The 17968-nt window shown below is 33.9% G+C and overlaps 1 protein-coding gene across 8 annotated transcripts in view; it reads left to right on the plus strand.

Annotated features, from left to right (window-relative positions):
* Positions 1-17968, plus strand: part of LOC132103388 (ras/Rap GTPase-activating protein SynGAP-like) — a 138271-nt gene that overhangs the window by 115014 nt on the left and 5289 nt on the right. For 4 of the 8 annotated variants that reach the window (XM_059508462.1, XM_059508455.1, XM_059508457.1 and 1 more), the window contains 6 exons: positions 891-1451; positions 2104-2547; positions 3862-4038; positions 5911-6122; positions 9958-10030; positions 13446-13507. In XM_059508462.1, coding sequence (XP_059364445.1) covers positions 891-1451; positions 2104-2547; positions 3862-4038; positions 5911-6122; positions 9958-10030; positions 13446-13507 — 1529 coding nt within the window. Of the gene's footprint in view, positions 1-890; positions 1452-2103; positions 2548-3861; positions 4039-5910; positions 6123-7243; positions 8115-9957; positions 10031-13445; positions 13508-17968 lie in introns of those variants that run through there. The other 4 variants (XM_059508456.1, XM_059508460.1, XM_059508461.1 and 1 more) reach the window with 4 other exon arrangements.

Here is a 17968-nt window from a genome sequence, read left to right on the forward strand (position 1 = left end):
AAACAAAGCTTACTTTTAAAATATACAAACATAAAATATAATATATATGCATATATATTTCTTTTCAATATAAATATTTTACACAAACAATAAACAATATAACAATGACACTTAAATGTAACTTAATGACATTTAAATTAATAAATTTCACTGTTTAAGCCATGAACTACTTTTATGGTGCTTTTGTGGTGTTTGTTTCTATTTTGATATCAGTTAAATTAATTTCTCTTAGTAGCTGATGCTAATTATTTTATTAATATTTGCTTGAATATTTAAATATTAAATTATATACAATTGTCTATTTATTAATTTTTTAAATATGCTGTAAAATTAATGTCAAAAACATAACTCTGTATAGACTACAATCAGTAAATTCTAAGTGATTTTTTTATATATATATATATATATATATAAATATTTAACACAATGTAACAATGGCACATTTAAATGAGCCATTGAAAAAAAATCAATTTAAGTCATATTAATTAACTTTTATGGTGTTTTTGTTCATTTTGAATTCAGTTAAAATTATTTTATTCTATAAAAGCTGAGTTTAAATATTTAAATATTATTCAAAATTCTGACAATGCTAGGACAACCTTGCTTTTGTTTTTATGCATTAAAAGCATAAGAATAAAAATAAGCAACACTACTTCCTTTGAAAAAAAAAAAAAAAACTTTTCATGGGTTTTTAACAACATGAGTAAATAATAACAGAAATTGGATTTTTGGGTGAATGATTTCCCTTTTAACCCAAGTTAATACACACATGCAGTCAAGCCACATTCATAACCGGCCACACCTGCTGCGCTCGGCAGGTATCTGCAGCGTTCTCGCCCGTAGGTTCTGCTGTAGGTGTTAATGAAAATGTTTCTATGATGGACCTCCAGGACTCAAGAATGAACAGCGTCTCTAACCTGCAGTCTATGGGGGACATGCTCAACTCTTCCCAGGCCTCGATTGCCGGCCTCGGCAGCTACGGTGGGCTCGCGGGCTTGGGAGGAGGTCTCGGAGGCCAGCTGCGTGCTGGAGGGCGTATGTCGGCCGGATCCGGGGGTTCCAGCATGTCCGGGGGTCTGAGGTTGAGCCAGATGGGAACCACCACCGACTCGCTGTCCCAGCAGCAACAAGCCGCCGCTCTCCGCTACCCACTCTCCTTCCAGAACCCTCTGTTCCACCTGGCTGCTGACGGGCCTCAGCTTCACCACCAGCACAGTCGAGCTCAACCTCCTCCTCCTCTCCTGCTGGCCCCGGAGCCGGACGCTTCTCACCCCTCTTACGTCCCGCAGTTCGCCCACGGCGGTTTCTCCCGAAGCGAGGACCTCTCCACCCTCAGACCCGGCCCTCATCTGGGTCAGCCGAGTATTATTCACTCCCACAGCTACAGCGACGACTTCAGCCGCCATAACCAGAGTGAATACGGGCGACGCCAGATCCCCATGCACATGCAGGTATTTTCTTGACTGTTTTTATTGGCTTTTGCATCATTTTGATTTTAATGTAGAAGTTGTTCCACAAAAGTACCATTATCAAATGCTACAAAGAAGCACCATCTTCATTTTTAAATGAAATGGGTTATATATACTGTATAAACCAGTAGCATCATTAATTGGCTCAAGTCACTTCAAGTTGATTCGATTCAGCCGGTGTCAATTACAAAACAAATTGGATTCAGATATAAAGCAGCTCAGAAGATAATAGTGTCATTATTTAACTTAATTTATTTCAGTGTTGATTCAATTAAAATTTAATAACCGTGATAAGTTCATCAATTGTGAAATGACATCAAAGCAGATTTACAGAAGAGAGTTTCATTATCCAGCTCAATTCAGTGCAAGTTTTGTTCTAATTTGCAAAATTGATAATATTTCTGAATGTTAATTACCTTTTAAGCCCTAACTCAGCAAGCCAAAGGCAACAGTGGCAAGGAGCCATAACTCAGCAGACAGTAGTGAACAAAAGGAACTAAAGAAGTTAAACGTTAACCATCACAGATTCATAAACCTTTGTTGGTGTTTTGTTGTGTTTAGTGCTGCTTGTTCTAAATTTCTGGGTAAAATGATTTAATAAAGCATGTTATTTAAGCATGTGTCTCATGACCAGGAGCAGCAGCAGATGGCAGGCATGGCATCGCAGACGGGCACATCTCATTCATCGCTCGCCACGCCACCTTCCACCGTTCAGCCTGCCCGCCAAAGCTCCATGGCTCCTCCCACGCAGCGCATGAAATCGCAACCCTCGCATCAGCTTTCCGTGAGTTCAGCCGCCGCCGCCGCTCCTGCTGGCAAAACCAGGCCACAGAGCGGAAACCTGCTCCAGTCCCCGGAGTCTGGCTTCGGGGGCCGGCAACAGGGTCCTCGTCAGCAGCTGTCGGTCAAAGACAGCACCCCGCCTGGCCTGCCGCATCAGCAGAGCTCCACCAGAGAGAGCCAGGGATCCCAGGGCTCTCAGGGAGGAACGCCACAGTCCACACAGCAGTCCAAATCACATCAGGAACGACAGCAGATCCAGCAACAGCATCTGCTCAAGCCTACCATGAGCAAACAGGTTATCCCATCAGAAACCATTCTTCACTCTGCTATCAGTGTGTGTATGTGCGTTTGTGTCTAGTATTTCTTCAGCTGGATATTCCTTTTTTGTGTGTGATCTCTATAAAATTATTTAAAAAAAATAATTTTCAAGTCATTTGTGATGGAAAATATGTGGAAAACGGTTTTCAAGTTTATTAAAGCCATTTAATGGACAGTAATTTAACAAATTATTCAGTTTCTTAAAAAAATAAAATAAATCAGCAATGTTTATCACGCAAAGGAATATATATATATTTTAAGTTGGCAACATCAAACTTGATCATCTTAACTGTATAGTCAATACAACTATTAAAACAAATGAACACTACAATTGATCAATCTGAATGGAACATGTAGTTATATTTATTTCGCTATAAGAAGAAATAAAATGCCACACAGAGTTTTTCACAATTATGCTTTGCTGAATGTAATAATATTTTGAAAAGCCAATTAATATCTTGTTTGCTATAATTTTTACAAATTCAAATCAAAAATAAAAAGCTATATTTATGACTCATAAAAATGTGAATCTCATTAACACTTTAAAACACCTTATGTCTATAATAAATACATCTAGTAAAACAATAGAAAAAACATAGTATTCAATCTCATTAGTTAAATAAGTTTATTTTGCCACAAGATCATTTTTATAAATGCTGCACAGGGACTATTTTTTGGCAGATATCAGAATTCTATGAAATGGGTTCAAACTTGGTAAAATGTGTTCAGTGGAGCTGAAAGTATTATAGTTGAATTGGTAGCATAACAAACTAAATCATTTTCTTTCAAATAAATCATACTTTTATTCAAAAAGGACATGGTAAATTGATCAAAAGAGACAGCAAGAACATTTATAATGTTACAAATGATTTTTATTTTGAATAAATGCTTTGATAAACTTTCTATTTATCAAAGAATCATGAAAAAAATGTATCACAGTCTCCACAAAAATATTAAGCAGCAACAATAAACTTTCAACACTGATAATAATAAGAAACGAGCAGCAAATCAGCATATTAGAATGATTTCTGAAGGATCATGTGACATTGAAGACTGGAGTAATGATGCTGAAAATTCAGCTTTGACTCACAGGAATAAATTATATTTACGATATATATATATATATATATATATATATATATATATATATATATATATATATATATATATATATTTAAGTTGAAATAATATCACAAAAATCTAACCAACCTCAAACTGTGTAGTCTAAATATTAAAGATGTAACCCAAATTCTATTTCCACACTTACATGATCTTGTGTTCTTTTCCTCAGGGCTCTTCCCAATCTCCAACCACCCTCAACCCTTCGATCCCTGCCTCTGAACGAACGGTCGCCTGGGTGTCCAACATGCCCCATCTTTCTGCTGACATAGAGAGTTCCCGCATTGACCGAGAGGAATACAAACTCAAGGAGTATTCAAAGAGCATGGACGAGTCGCGTCTGGACAGGGTGTGTTTCTCTGTTACTCTACTAGCCGTGTTCATATCGGGGTGAAATAAAGTCATCTACTCACCCTCATGTTGTTCCAAACCTGTATGAATTTTATTTCTTCTGTTGGACTCAAAAGAAGCTATTTTGAAAAATGTTGGTAACCTAACAGTTGCCATTAACTTCTGTCTACAATATGGAAGAAAATACCGTGGAAGTCAACGATTTGGTTAACAGCATTCTTCCAAATATCTTCTTTTGTGGTCATCAGAAGATAGAAGCTCATACAGGTTTGGAGAAACTTGAAAGTGAGTAAATAATGACAGAATTTTCATTTTTGGGTGAACTGTCCCTTTTTGACTGTTTTCAAACTGTTTCTTGGTCCAAACTCATGCTTGATTCTTGTCTCTGTCCTTATGCAAATGCTCCACAAGACTCTCAGTTGAATTCAGAGTGCAATTGTGTCTCCAACCTCAGCACACAAGTGTCAAGGAAATGCATATCATGTCTTTCACCTCTGTAACAGATGGTGCTGGCAGCCTCATTTATGCATTATTTAAATATCAAATGAGAATGAGCAGACTTTTGCAGTAAACAGACTTCAGGAGAGAGCAGCATGGGCTTTCAATCAGTTCGTCCTGGCTGCTCTTGACCTTCTGTGAAATTTGTGTAGAGATGACACGCAACCTTTTATAAATGTTTCACAGTGTGCCTACTAAAGGACATTTCCATCAGCATTTTCATTTATTTTTTTAAACACATTTTTTAATTCCTGTGTGGTTTAGAAGGAGAATTCTGCTAACTTGCATTGACTGTAGATGCCCACCTAGAAAAGATTTTCATGCATGAATGACACGTTCCTTGAGGAAAAGCTGTAGGGAGCAGAATCATGCTTGCTTAGTTGCCGAATTTTAGCCAAAATCTTAAAGTTGCTCATTACTGAAAAAACCACAGTGTTTCCAAATCGGCTGAGCTACAAAAATATGAAAACAGTCATTATTTACTCTTAGTCTTAATTTCTCACAAAATATGATTTTTTTTAAGAATATCATGCCTTCAAAATTGTCCCTTTAATATTTCACAGAAGAAAGAAAGGATTTTGGAGTAAAACTGTCTCTCACCAAAGCTGTACAATAGGAGTACTTTATTGCCTTACTATATTAACATTTTTTGTTGCATATCTTATTAATATTTTGAAAGTTTCTTAAATGTATTTAAAAGATAATACCTTGTTACTCGTAGTTTTAACAACTTTTTCAGGTAATTTTTTAATACTTTTATTTCTACCTTTATTTTATTTTTAAATAATTAATTTTGTATTCAATAGTAATTTTATAGTTTTCATTTTATTTATTTAATACTTCTATATGCTTTTAATACTTATTAAGACTTTTAATACTTTTTTGTGCAAATTTTATTAATATTTTAAAAGTTTATTAAAGCCATTTAATGGATAATATCTTGTTAATTATAATTTTCACAAAAAAAGATTCTATAAATTTTTAAACAGTTTTTGATGCTTTTATTTTTGTTACTTTTATTTACTTTTATTTTTTAGTTTCTTTAAAAAAAATTACATTTAATTAAAACTTTTACTTTTATTTTGAATACTTTTAATACACAGAACATACACGGAACTCTTTTTTGCAGATTTTAATAGTAGAAAATTGTATTAAACCTTTTAATGGATCATATCTTGCTAATTATATTTTTAAACAATTATTTAATGTTTGAACCATTTTTTTACTTTCATTTAATAATTTTTTTTTTTTTTTTTTGAAACTTTTTGACACTTTTATTTACTTACTCACCTACCTATTACCTTACTGTCTCAAGGAAGCCATCAAGATGAGGGTAACATCTGCTCTGTCTTCATCTGTTCTCTGGACGCAGGTGCGTGAATACGAGGAGGAGATCAACTCTCTGAAGGAGCGTCTGATGATGTCACATCGCAAGCTGGAGGAGTACGAGAGGAGGCTGTTAACTCAGGAGCAGCAGACCAATAAAATCCTGCTGCAGTATCAGAGCCGACTGGATGACAGCGAGAGGAGACTGAGACAGCAGCAGATGGAGAAAGACAACCAAATTAAAGGAATTATTGACAGGTAATATGAACAAAAACAGAGGCAGGAGAAACATTGAGCGGCAGTCATGTGATCATGCTCGCTGTGTAATTACAATCATTTGACAAAGACCCCTTGTGTACAGTAATGCTGTTTAGAAATAGTGGCCTGAAAAAGTGTTTGTATATTAAAACCAAACTTAAAAATTTCTGATTGTCGTTTCATTAGAAATTAAGATCAAAATGTCATATAAAGTGGCATTAATAAAAAAACAAAATGCAAAGCATTTCATGACAAATGATAAAACACTATATACACTACCGTAATAGAGTACACTCAAAAGTGCATTATATAGAGTCAAAAGTTTTAATGTTTTTGAAAGAAGACTCAAAAATAAAGTAAAAACTGTAACAATGTGAAATATTATTCAAACTTAAAATAACTATTTTCTAGGAAAAATAAATTGAACATATCTTAAAATGTAATTTATTTCTGTGATGTAAAGCTGAATTTTCAGAAATCCTTCTAATATGCTGATTTGCTGCTCAAGAAAAATTTCAACAGTTGTGCTGCTTCATATTTTTGTGGAAACCATGATATATTTTTTCCCATTTTTATCACTGTTTTTATGAAAAATTATTAAATTATGACATTTTATAAAAAAAAAAAATTTAATTTACATTTTAATTAACTAATGAAATATTATTTAGTTACTATATATTATTTTATTTTTTTGATATTCAGACATTTTTTAGAATGATCCAGATACTTTTTTTTTTTTAAAAAGTCCAAATACTTTTTAGGGTCAGTGTGTATATGTTTTATACATTTTATAAGGGGATTTCTAGAGCTGTCACTGTCATAATAGTTTAACATGGACATCTCAGTCTTGTAATTGTCATGTTGAGTGTCATCACAAAGCTACTTTTAATTGATGAACTGGGTTCATTTCCTTCCTGTTGTTGTTTTATTTTGTTTCATTTCATCATTTTTATTATTGTGTTATTAGGATTCTTTACAGTGACCCATTTTCCAATATTTTGTTCACTATTATAAATAACATCACCCAACCTACTAGTTGATGAAATGATGATGTAACTTCCTGTAATGCAGCACTTACATTTTGTGTCACAGAGTATATTGCTGTTTCAATCCAATTCTAGGGATGAAGACATGGAGTCAAGACACTCAGATGGTGAAGGGAGCCCTGGTTCTTACTCCCAAATGGGCATAAAAATATAAATCATCAAGTCTCTTCCTTCCTTGATGTGTATTAGTGCAATACTGGAATGATCTCAGGATGAACGGGATGTGTTCGTACGTTTGCAGTATATATTTGTTATTTTAAGTGTGGTGGCGTCTGCAGAAACAACTTGACATGGACAGACTGTGCTTGAGCGGAAAAGAAAAGTTGCTTTCTGAATTGCTAATGTTTAAATAACTTGTTCAGAAAGAGAAACTTCAAAAGCTCTTTCAAGGATCGTTCATCCATTAAACAGAATTCTGTGATCATTTGTTCACCCTCCTCATTCCAAACCTGTGTATAAATATTTCAGTGGAACACAACACAAAAGGAAAAGTTATCAAATAAAATATGAATAAATAGTACAGGTTTAAGAATGAGACTCTTTCAGCGTATCTTCAATAATAATGTTTTTGAACAAGTCTTTATTTGGCTTCTAGCTGTTTATCTTGAAAATGGAAAAGGTGCTGGCGATTTCTCTTCCAAACAACCACCAATAATTGTAGCAGAACATCTTTGAAAGTACCCAGAATCCTCTCTTCCTGCTCTGCTGCACTTCTCTCTTCACTGTGTGCTGGAAGAGATCATATCTCAGATCTTCATGTTCTCCATATCTCTATGTGCTATCACAAGAACAGCGCTCTCATGTGTCAACCGCTTCTCATCACATTGGCTTTCAGTTGTTCAGGCCTTTCAGTGTCAAGACCATTCATTTTGATATATGCAATAAAAACAGATATTTCCAAACTTCAGAAACAGGCTTGTGTTGCTTATATTCAAACACAAGCCTCGTATATATATATATATATATATATATATTACTTAAATTAAAGTATTTGTATATCTTAAGAATTGTTGTGCTGCTTTAAATTGATGCTGATTTCATTACATGAGTTAAAAAAGGCATCACAGTGCAATATGCAAATATATATATATATATTTTTTTCTTGAGGTGAAATCTGACCTGGATTTGTTATCACCTAGATAAATATTAACACAACAAATCAGTGTTGTGTTCAGTATGTTTCAGTATTATTATTCATACATAATGGCAAGAAGATGCAGCATAAAATATTAAATATGAGGTAAGTGAGTTTTGATACATACACGCTGTGAAATGAATACCTGTGTGCTGCTCTTTGTGAAATAAACATAGAGATATGCATTAAAGATCAAGAAACATAAATACTGGATTAATTAAGGACTGAAATACATTCTTAGAAAATCTCTTTTGTAATGTGATGTTGATATTAATAATAATTTCGAAGAACATGAAATGTTTGTACTGGGAACAAAAAAGCCCTTTTTTAAGTCTTTCATTGTTAGCCTTTCAGATATTGATGTATAATAATGAGTGTATTAAACATTTCTATACTCTTAGACACCAATAACAAAGACATTGCTTCCCTATAAATTCTTTTAAAGCTATTACTTGAGAAATATAGAGCATAGATAATATATATTCTGTATATGAGATGATATATATTCAATTCTTGTAGCCAAACTGTGTGCAATAAATATGCCTTGATAATGTAGCAATGTTAAACAGCACAATGAAGATTTATTAATGATTCCTTCTCGTGACCCTTCTGACCTCTGCTTGTGAAATGTGTCTGACCCCATGACCCTTTGTCTGACCTTTGTTAATAAAAAATCACGTCGTTGTGACAGACGTGAGCGGACTTGAAATAAATATGCTTCTGTCTTTTTTAGCAGTCCTGAAGCACTAACTTTGTCTTTGTTTTTGTTGTTGTTTTTAATTACTTTTGCATTTCAATTTTGTACAAGCATACATGTACAATTATCAATGGAATAAAATATCCAATAACATTTATTTTTAAACCTAAACTGTGGAATTCATTATTTACTTATGCTTAAGTCTAGAATAAGTCATTCTGCAATAAATACATGTTCAATTCATGACTATATCATATCAGTAAACATCAAAACAATATCAGATCTATCACCGAACCCACTATCCAATAAAAGCTTTCAAATTCAAATCAAATGCATGCATTTAATATCAATCCCCTTATCATCTATTCATATATTGTCTTGTCATCATATATCAATCCAGACATCACAAAACATTTCACTTTAGTTCACTTGATAATCACACCACTTTTGGGCCTACTAAAGTGGTTTGTTCTGCAGTATCTGATGTGATTTCCAGAGAGGAAATATTCATGTGGAGAAATGAAAACGTCCTTGTTTTGTGTATAAAGCTGAACGTCACTTTGATGCATGCTGGCGGCCAGTTCAATGGCGTGTAATTGCTGAAATAAGCTGCCAGTAAGAGCGGCAGGCATCGTTAGAAGCCGTACAACGTGGCCCATTTTCATTTATCAGCTCGCTTATTCCCATGGGATGATAGAAATATGTCATTACATGAGATAATGAGACATATGCTTGATGGTATTCCTCATAGTATGCTTTTCAGATTGGTCCAAATCAGCCAAAAGCCAAACTACAACAGTTTATACCGCAATCGAAGCGTTTATCGATGATATTTGTGGCTGATTAACACTTATCTTTGATTGTCTGATCTCAATAATGTCTGTGTGATTTGGAACTAATAATGTCTTTCTGTTTCTTGTCCTTTCTTTCTCCTTCGCTTTCTTGTTTTCTGTGAAGACTCATGGTTGTGGAAGACGAGCTGAGGGTAGGGGTGATGCCTGAGCAAAAACCCAGGATGTTCGCAGACCAGGTCTGTCTTCTTATTCTGGATCTCTCCTGCACTGTTCGGTCCGTTGTTTGCGTTTATGTCTGTCTATGTTCATGTCGGAATGCCTTTGCTCGTTTGCTCTGCCTGTCAAACCGCTTTAGAGGACTGATCGCCATTGCTGATGTATGATGATTTGTAGGTCAGAACTCACAGATCATTGATTTGATCCACTTGAGGAAGAGTAGCACTGAATTCTGCTGCTAAAGCTGAACTATCCCAGAGGAAACCTTTTTTTTTTTTTTTTTGCTCAGATGTTACACCTTTTCAACTTTTCCATTGTATATATATATATATATATATATATATATATATATATATATATATCAGAATGCATTCTGTTATGAAAGTATTTATATATAAATAAATAATGTATAAGCCCAAAACTTTTGATTTTGGTTTGGTCTTTTTGGATTTTTTAATTTTTCTAAAATACAGTAAACACAGTGCATTTGTGAAATATTTTTATTACAATTTAAAATAAGCTGTTTCTCTCTGCATATATTTTAAAATGTTATTTATTCCTTTGATCAAAGCTGTATTTTCAGCATCATTCCTCCAGTCTTCAGTGTCACATGATCCTTCAGAAATCATTCTAATATGCTGATTTGCTGCTTAATAAAACATATCGTATTATTATAAACATTGAAAACACTTAGGCTGTTTAATATTTTCTGTGTAAAACATTTTTCATTATTGTTTGATGAATGTAAAGTTCAAAACAACAGCATTCATAGATGTATTTACTGCCGCTTTTGATCAATTGAATGCATCCTTGCTGAATAAAAGAATACATTTCTTTCAGAGAAAACGAACCCAAAACTTTGAATGGTACAGTCCTGTATTTCACATTAGAAGTAACCAATGAGAAATCTGTTATCAAAAAGAAAGACTATAAAGCTATAGAATTCATGGAACATAGCTCAGATCATTTGCTCTTGCTAAGTGTTTGAGTTCATACAGAAATATTTGAGATTTGATTGCAGATTTGATATCTTGGCAAATCTAAGCACAGTTTGAGACACTGTTAGGGTCTTTTTCCTCCTTTTGCTCTCCAGTTATTTTTATTGCTGTCTAGGAAAAATGATTTATATATTACAGAAATATTTCCAATGGGATAGTTAAAAAAATACAAGTACTTTAATACATAATGCATTTTTGAAGCATCATTTGCCTAGTGTCGCTTTACCTCAAGTGGAGAGATATTTAGTTAAGCATTAAACTCCAGTACCTCCTGTAGGGATGTCAAATGCTTCATGTTTCTTTCCATGTGTCATCCTTCTTTTTTCGCTTCTTTTTTTATGCTTTGATTTCTCATAAATGGTGCATCGCTGTACTGTATGTTTCAACAAACACCAAATTCTCAGCAGCTGCAGTCTGTGCACACGTCACTCGACCGCTCTGAGCAAAGGCTCCAGCTGGCTCTAAATCGACTTCCGATTTGACTTTGAAAGAAGAAAAACAATTATCTTGTTCCTGACAAGATAAGATAAGATAAAAGGAGTGAGCTGCTGCACGTATAACTGAGGGATCAGGAATGCTGCTGAGTGGACAGAACCTCAGACTGATGTTCAGCGCTGTCAGCACAGATGCTCCTGCAGAATACAGTTAGTGTGTGAAAGAAAGCAGCCCTGGAGATGAAGCTCAGGTGGGTACCAGGAGATGTTTGGAAGAGGCCAAAATGCAGGGTTCCGGAAGGGAACATCTTTTTAACTTCTATTTAACACATTTAGATTCCCTGAATGTGAGAAAAAGAAATAAAGTTTCTGTCTGGGCCTTATAGCATCCTTTATCCTGCTGCACTTCATATAAATGCATTTAATATTTAATATATTCAATAATTTTATATTATTAATTTACTTAATAAAGTTTTTTTTAAAAAGGCTAAAAAGCTGTTCATTTCATATTTGTACTGTTAGATATTTGTATCTATTCAGTTAATAATAAACATAATTTTAACACAATATTTTTATTTTTTCACCGCCGCGAAAGTTTAAAATAATAAAAATAACAAAAACATTTTTGAAAGGGGTCTCTAATGCTTACCAATTCTGCATTTATTTGATCAAAGATACAATAAAAACTGGAATATTTTTAAATATTTTTACTAATGTTTTCTATTTTAATATATGTAATATACTATTAAATATATTATAAAGTTATATTTTATAATGTGCTATATAGTATATAAAAATGTGATAAAATATATGATAAAATGTATATTATAGAATATAATTTTAATATATTAAATATAATTTATCTTTGAACTTTCAGCAGCCATTACTTCAGATTATCATTATCAGTTACAACTAATGCCCAGTGATTAATAAAGATTCTTATGATTATCAATGTTGACATTTTTTTTCCCTGCTTAATCATGTGACACTGAAAACTGGAGTAATGATGCTGAAAACTTGACTTTGCATCACAGGAATAATAATAATAATAATTATTATTATTATTATTATTATTATTATTATTATTATTTGTATTATTATTATTATTATTATTATTATTATTTATTAATTAATTAATAATAAGTCAAATAATTACTTTTTATATATATTTTTAAATAGAAAAGAGTTATTTGAAATTGTAATAATATTTCATAGTATTCAATTTTTTTATTTTTTTACAGTGGTTTTGATTAAATAAATCCAGCCTTCTTTAAAGAAAAAAAAAACCTATTGAAAAAAAAAACTAAACTATCCAAACTATTTACCAGTAGGGTAAATAATTATAAAAAATAATGCTGCATGAGAAACTGATTATTTTCTCTTCCAAAGCCACTCTGATTTCAGCAAGAGAGAAGTTTGTGTTTGTAAGTCGCCTGGTTTTGAACTGTCCCGTAGTTTTTAATGATGCGTCTCTGTCAGTTCTGTGTTTGCTCATGTGCTTGGCAGACGTTCACCAGCTGTCTGTTTGTTTTTGTTCTGCCGTTTTTCCTGTCACTTTTATTATGTCAGGTGCATTGAGCCAGTAGCATGTCCCTGTTCACAGATTATTTGGATCATGAGAGCTAAAGAATTATTCTGTTTTGTTTTTTTTATTTGTTGAAAAGAGTTTTGATTAGCTTGTAGCTGCATGTTGGCTGCAGAATCATTATGATGAGCAACGTGACACTGAGAGCTTCAACACAGATTTTCTTTGCCCTTCACTTATGTGGTGAGGTTTGTGTGTGTATTTTGATGGACATTTAAATGTTCGTCTGGGAATTTGTATGTGTTTTTGTGTGAGTGCGTGCATGCGTGTTACCACATGCATGTTGATCCGGTCTCACGGTCACACACTCACTTTGCCTGCTGGAGTTGCTGGACAGGCTCACACCCTCACATACACACGATTCTCTCCTCTCCTCTTCTCCTTTCGTGTGTTGATGAGATACGGTGATTTCTCTTAGGGGAGGCGGCAGTCCATCTTAGTTCAGCCCCGCCTTGCACCCGTCCCACTGCGAATGAACAGGTAACGACTCACCTGACTGTGACCCGCCCACTCCACCCTGTCTCCTCCCACATCCACTGTATGTGCACTGGACTCGTCTACACACACTGCACCTCGCCTGCACAAAGTCATATGCACCTGTAATTCCCAGCAGTAAAAAAAAACAACCTAGAATAAATGTTGGCTTGTTCAAATCTGAGGGGGAAAGCCTTAGTCTATGTTTTGAGAGATTTGAAGATTCATACAGACAGATAGATATATGTGCAGTCGGACAGACAGACAAACAGATGGATAGACAGACAGATAGATAGATAGATAGATAGATAGATAGATAGATAGATAGATAGATAGATAGATAGATAGATAGATAGATAGATAGATAGATAGATAGATAGATAGATAGATAGATAGATAGATAGATAGATAGATAGATAGATAGATAGATAGATAGATAGATAGATAAAGAAAGGATGGATGGAGGATGGACAGACAGACAGATGATGCACAGATGGATGGATAGTAATTCTAATTTGAAGATTGTGCTGAGAAGTACATGACTTAATTTAGCTGTAATTTTAATTTTATATATGTATGCATGTCTATATATATATATATATATATATATATATATATATATATATATTTAATGTTCAAATAAAACTACTACTACTAAAAGAAAGAAAGAAAGAAAGAAAGAAAGAAAGAAAGAAAGAAAGAAAGATGCATGGACGGACGGACAGACAGACAGATGGTGGACAGATAGATGGATGAAAGAAAGAAAGAAAAAAAAGAAAGAAAAAAAGATGGACGGACGGATGGACAGACAGACATCAGCTCTGCTGATGTAAAGTGAGACATTCTGGCAAATGATCTCCCACAGTCTCAATCCACAGTGTTTCTTGTTCATCTTAAATTATCTTAAGTAAATGTGACATTCCACATAAACGTAGGATAATTCTGAACCTCTCAACAAATAATAATAATAAAAAAAACAGTTTGGTATTTGGTGATTAATATCTGGGGAAAAACAGCACCATGTAACTGCATTATTCCTAAAAGAGTAACACACTATGATTACTTTTTTTAATGGAAAGTAATGCATTAGCTAGTTTTTCATTCACCTGCTGAAGCAAAAAGTCCATTAAAAACTAAGCAAGATTGATAAATTTAAGAATGATTTTGATGAGTGATTATCAAATGCTGAGTATCCTGGAAATCCTTTTGCTGCCATGTCCTGTTTCAAAGACATGCTTTGTGGTGTGGGGGGGGGGGTTGTTTGTTTGATTGTTTGCAGTAGGCTTCATCTCACATCCATGCAAAATCTCATAAATTCAGCATAATCTGACACTATGTAGAGTTACGCAGGGCATATGGCTCAGTGCAAGGTGCAGGACTTCTCATCACCATGTCCATTCTATCAACATCATCACCATTACACTTTGAAACTGATGATGATGAATTCGGGGAAATCTCTGTATCTTTCTCTGTGCCGCCCTGGCTGGGGTCAGGGGTGGGTTATCAGCGTGCATGAGATCCTTGATGGGTGTGAGTGTACATAGTATGTGTTCATGCTTTTGTTGCGATGTTTAGAGCGCTTTTGGTGATTTCAAAGTACATGTGTAGATATTTGTGCACTGAGTGGTGTATAGCTGTTTCGCTAGTTTGTTGCATAGAAATGCAATGTTCATGGTTGCGTTAATAACTCATTTTATGAACTGTTTATTTTGGGTAAATGAAGACATGCAATGCTCATGTCAGTTAAAAAGGTGAATGTATGTGGTGATGCTCAATGTATTTGTGATTTTGTTCGCTCCAGATGATGGTTTTATAAGGTTTTTGGGTCCTAAAGAGCTGTAGAAACACATCCGAACGTCTCAACCCTTTCTTTTGAACCAAAATTTTTTGACCTACCAATTCAACCGGGACTTTGATTTGACCACCCAAAAAAAAGCAATGGTTCCAGACGAAAGTGACCGTCGTGTGAGTTGCAGTTCTGATAGAGATGCACACTTGGCTCCTGTTGTCGTCATCACTTGTCTTTCTGTTTAGTGTTGCAGCTAGATCCAAACCTCCGTTCCCCAAATCTAAATCCATATTCACTCTCAAATACTAGGTTCTGATTGAGAAGAGAAACAAACTGCACCAAAACGGAGTCAGACTGGCTTATGTTAGCAAAGCTAGCCACTTCGCTAATGTAACAGTCTGGAACCAAAGCAAATTCCTTGATGTTCAAAACGTAGAACCCATTAAAGTTGAGCCCTTCACTCATAATTCTGGTAAAAATGAAGTCAAACACAAATAACAGGTGAGTATATTTAAAATGGTAAACATATTAGCAGCAAATGATAAGTGCACATGTTGTTGTCATGTTGTTTTGTTGAATTTCTGATGCATTAGCCTCAGGTTTAACCTTCGGTTGATTTAACTTCAATGTTTCCGCCCCAATACAGACTTCACTGAAAAGGACTGATCATGATGAAAAACACACTGAACATGATTTAGATATAAAATGAGCTGAGGCAGCTTTTGGCACTGCACTGCGCCTCTGTAGGTAAGATTAGAGGATAAGAGCTAAAGAGCAAACAGTGTCTCCACTATTTGACAAAAAGTTTGCTAATAATGTATTAGCCAAAATATTTTATACATATTTAAATTTATAAATAGTTAAGTTGATTACACAATAATTAGATGTATACATATATACTGATTAAAGGGATAGTTCACCTTCAGTCACTGGTCCCCATTGACTTCCATAGTATGGAGGAAAATAAAAAACAATGGGGATCAACAGCTCAAGATGAACTATCCCTTTAAGAAAACAGAAAATTATATATAATTTGGGATTCCTTTCAGTGTGACTCTTTTCTGCATGTTACATATAATTATGTGACAACAAGTGATACTATTTTCTGTGTTATGAGTGATTCGCTGAATTTTTGCTCAACTGAGTTGTTGCAAACACTGATTCAAAACAACTACAGAACATATGAGTGACTCATTGAATCATCTCTCAAGCAATTAGCTCAAAAACAATAATTCATTCAGGTATGCACTAGTGCACGATACACGAGTGTGCATGATTCGTTGAATCATTCAATCACGATTCGTTCAAAAACACTGAATCATTCAGGAATTAAATCAACCGCTTGGACACGCAAATTTGTTTGGAACTATTTTCATTGGCTGTGCAAAATAGACAAATATCTGTTAATATAGTCCCTAAAATGTAAGTTACTCATAGTTGTGATGCTTGTCTTGAAAAACAGCACTCTTGCTTGTGTGATATTGCTTAATTAACAACCGGAGCATATGGAACAGTATGGTCCTGAAAGGCTTATAAAAACAATGCAAACAACACCTTTATTTTCCCAATTTCAACTTGGAAATGCTTATCTAGTTATTTGCCGTTAGTGGTAAACAGTCTGGTGGTAAAGCATTTACAAATTGAATTGTACTGTCACTGATTGAGCTGAATTGAGTGTGAAAACTCCCTGAAATTCTAAATAGTGGAATTGACACTGCTTTGGTTTAAACAAGTTTAAATAAGTTTTAACAGGTTTTGAAATAAAATATCAAGATTTTTATAAATAATCATGCAATATAATACAAATTTGATATAAAAGATTTGTAAGATAGTAGATAGGTAGCAACTTGATTCTTTGTACAACTCTGTTGTCTTTCATTTGTACTGATGACAGAATCAAGTTTATTTTCAGACTGTTTTAAATGCAAACTAACTCAGCTAAGAGCTTGTAGTTCTTAATTTTTACTAAATTCAACAAGGCATGATTTTTTCCCCCTAGATCCCTTTGGGCTGGAATAACACTGTCAAGCACATGTCTTACAAATACAAACTTTCACAACAGTTAAGATTGTTGTGATAGCTTAAATAAAAGCACTTACATTTCACATAAATATTCATTCTCACTTCCTGCGTTCTTTACAGTTGATCACACTGTTGCATCAGTTGCATGCTTGCATGCTTAGTAAAAGCCTCTTTAACTGTTCTTTTAAAGGGGTCGTATCAGATTGAGTTACACCTTTATGTAATGATTTACAGGTGGGAATGTGAACATGTTTATGCAATTGCTGTGGAATGCATTTTCAAGTTGTATTAATATGTAAAAATATCCCAAAATTGTATTTTTGCTAATTATGTTACAGTCTCTTATGCTCACAAAGGCTGCATTTATTTGATAAAAAAATACAGTAAAAACAGTAATATTTTGAAATATGATTACAATTTAAAAAATTGTATTTTTTTACTCCAGTATGTTTTTACTCCAGTTACTCCATTACTACAGTCTTCATTCACATGATCCTTCAGAAATCATTCTGATATGCTGATTTAGTGCTCAAGAACCATAAATTATGAATACAAATCAATAAATTATAAATGAAACATATTTTTGGTAAAAAAATAAAAAGTAGACAAAAAATTATTTAGCGAAAAATAATGTATGATACGACCCCTTTAATGGT

Source organism: Carassius carassius, chromosome 24 (genome assembly GCF_963082965.1).
Source record: "Carassius carassius chromosome 24, fCarCar2.1, whole genome shotgun sequence".
In the NCBI taxonomy this organism is placed as follows: domain Eukaryota; kingdom Metazoa; phylum Chordata; class Actinopteri; order Cypriniformes; family Cyprinidae; genus Carassius; species Carassius carassius.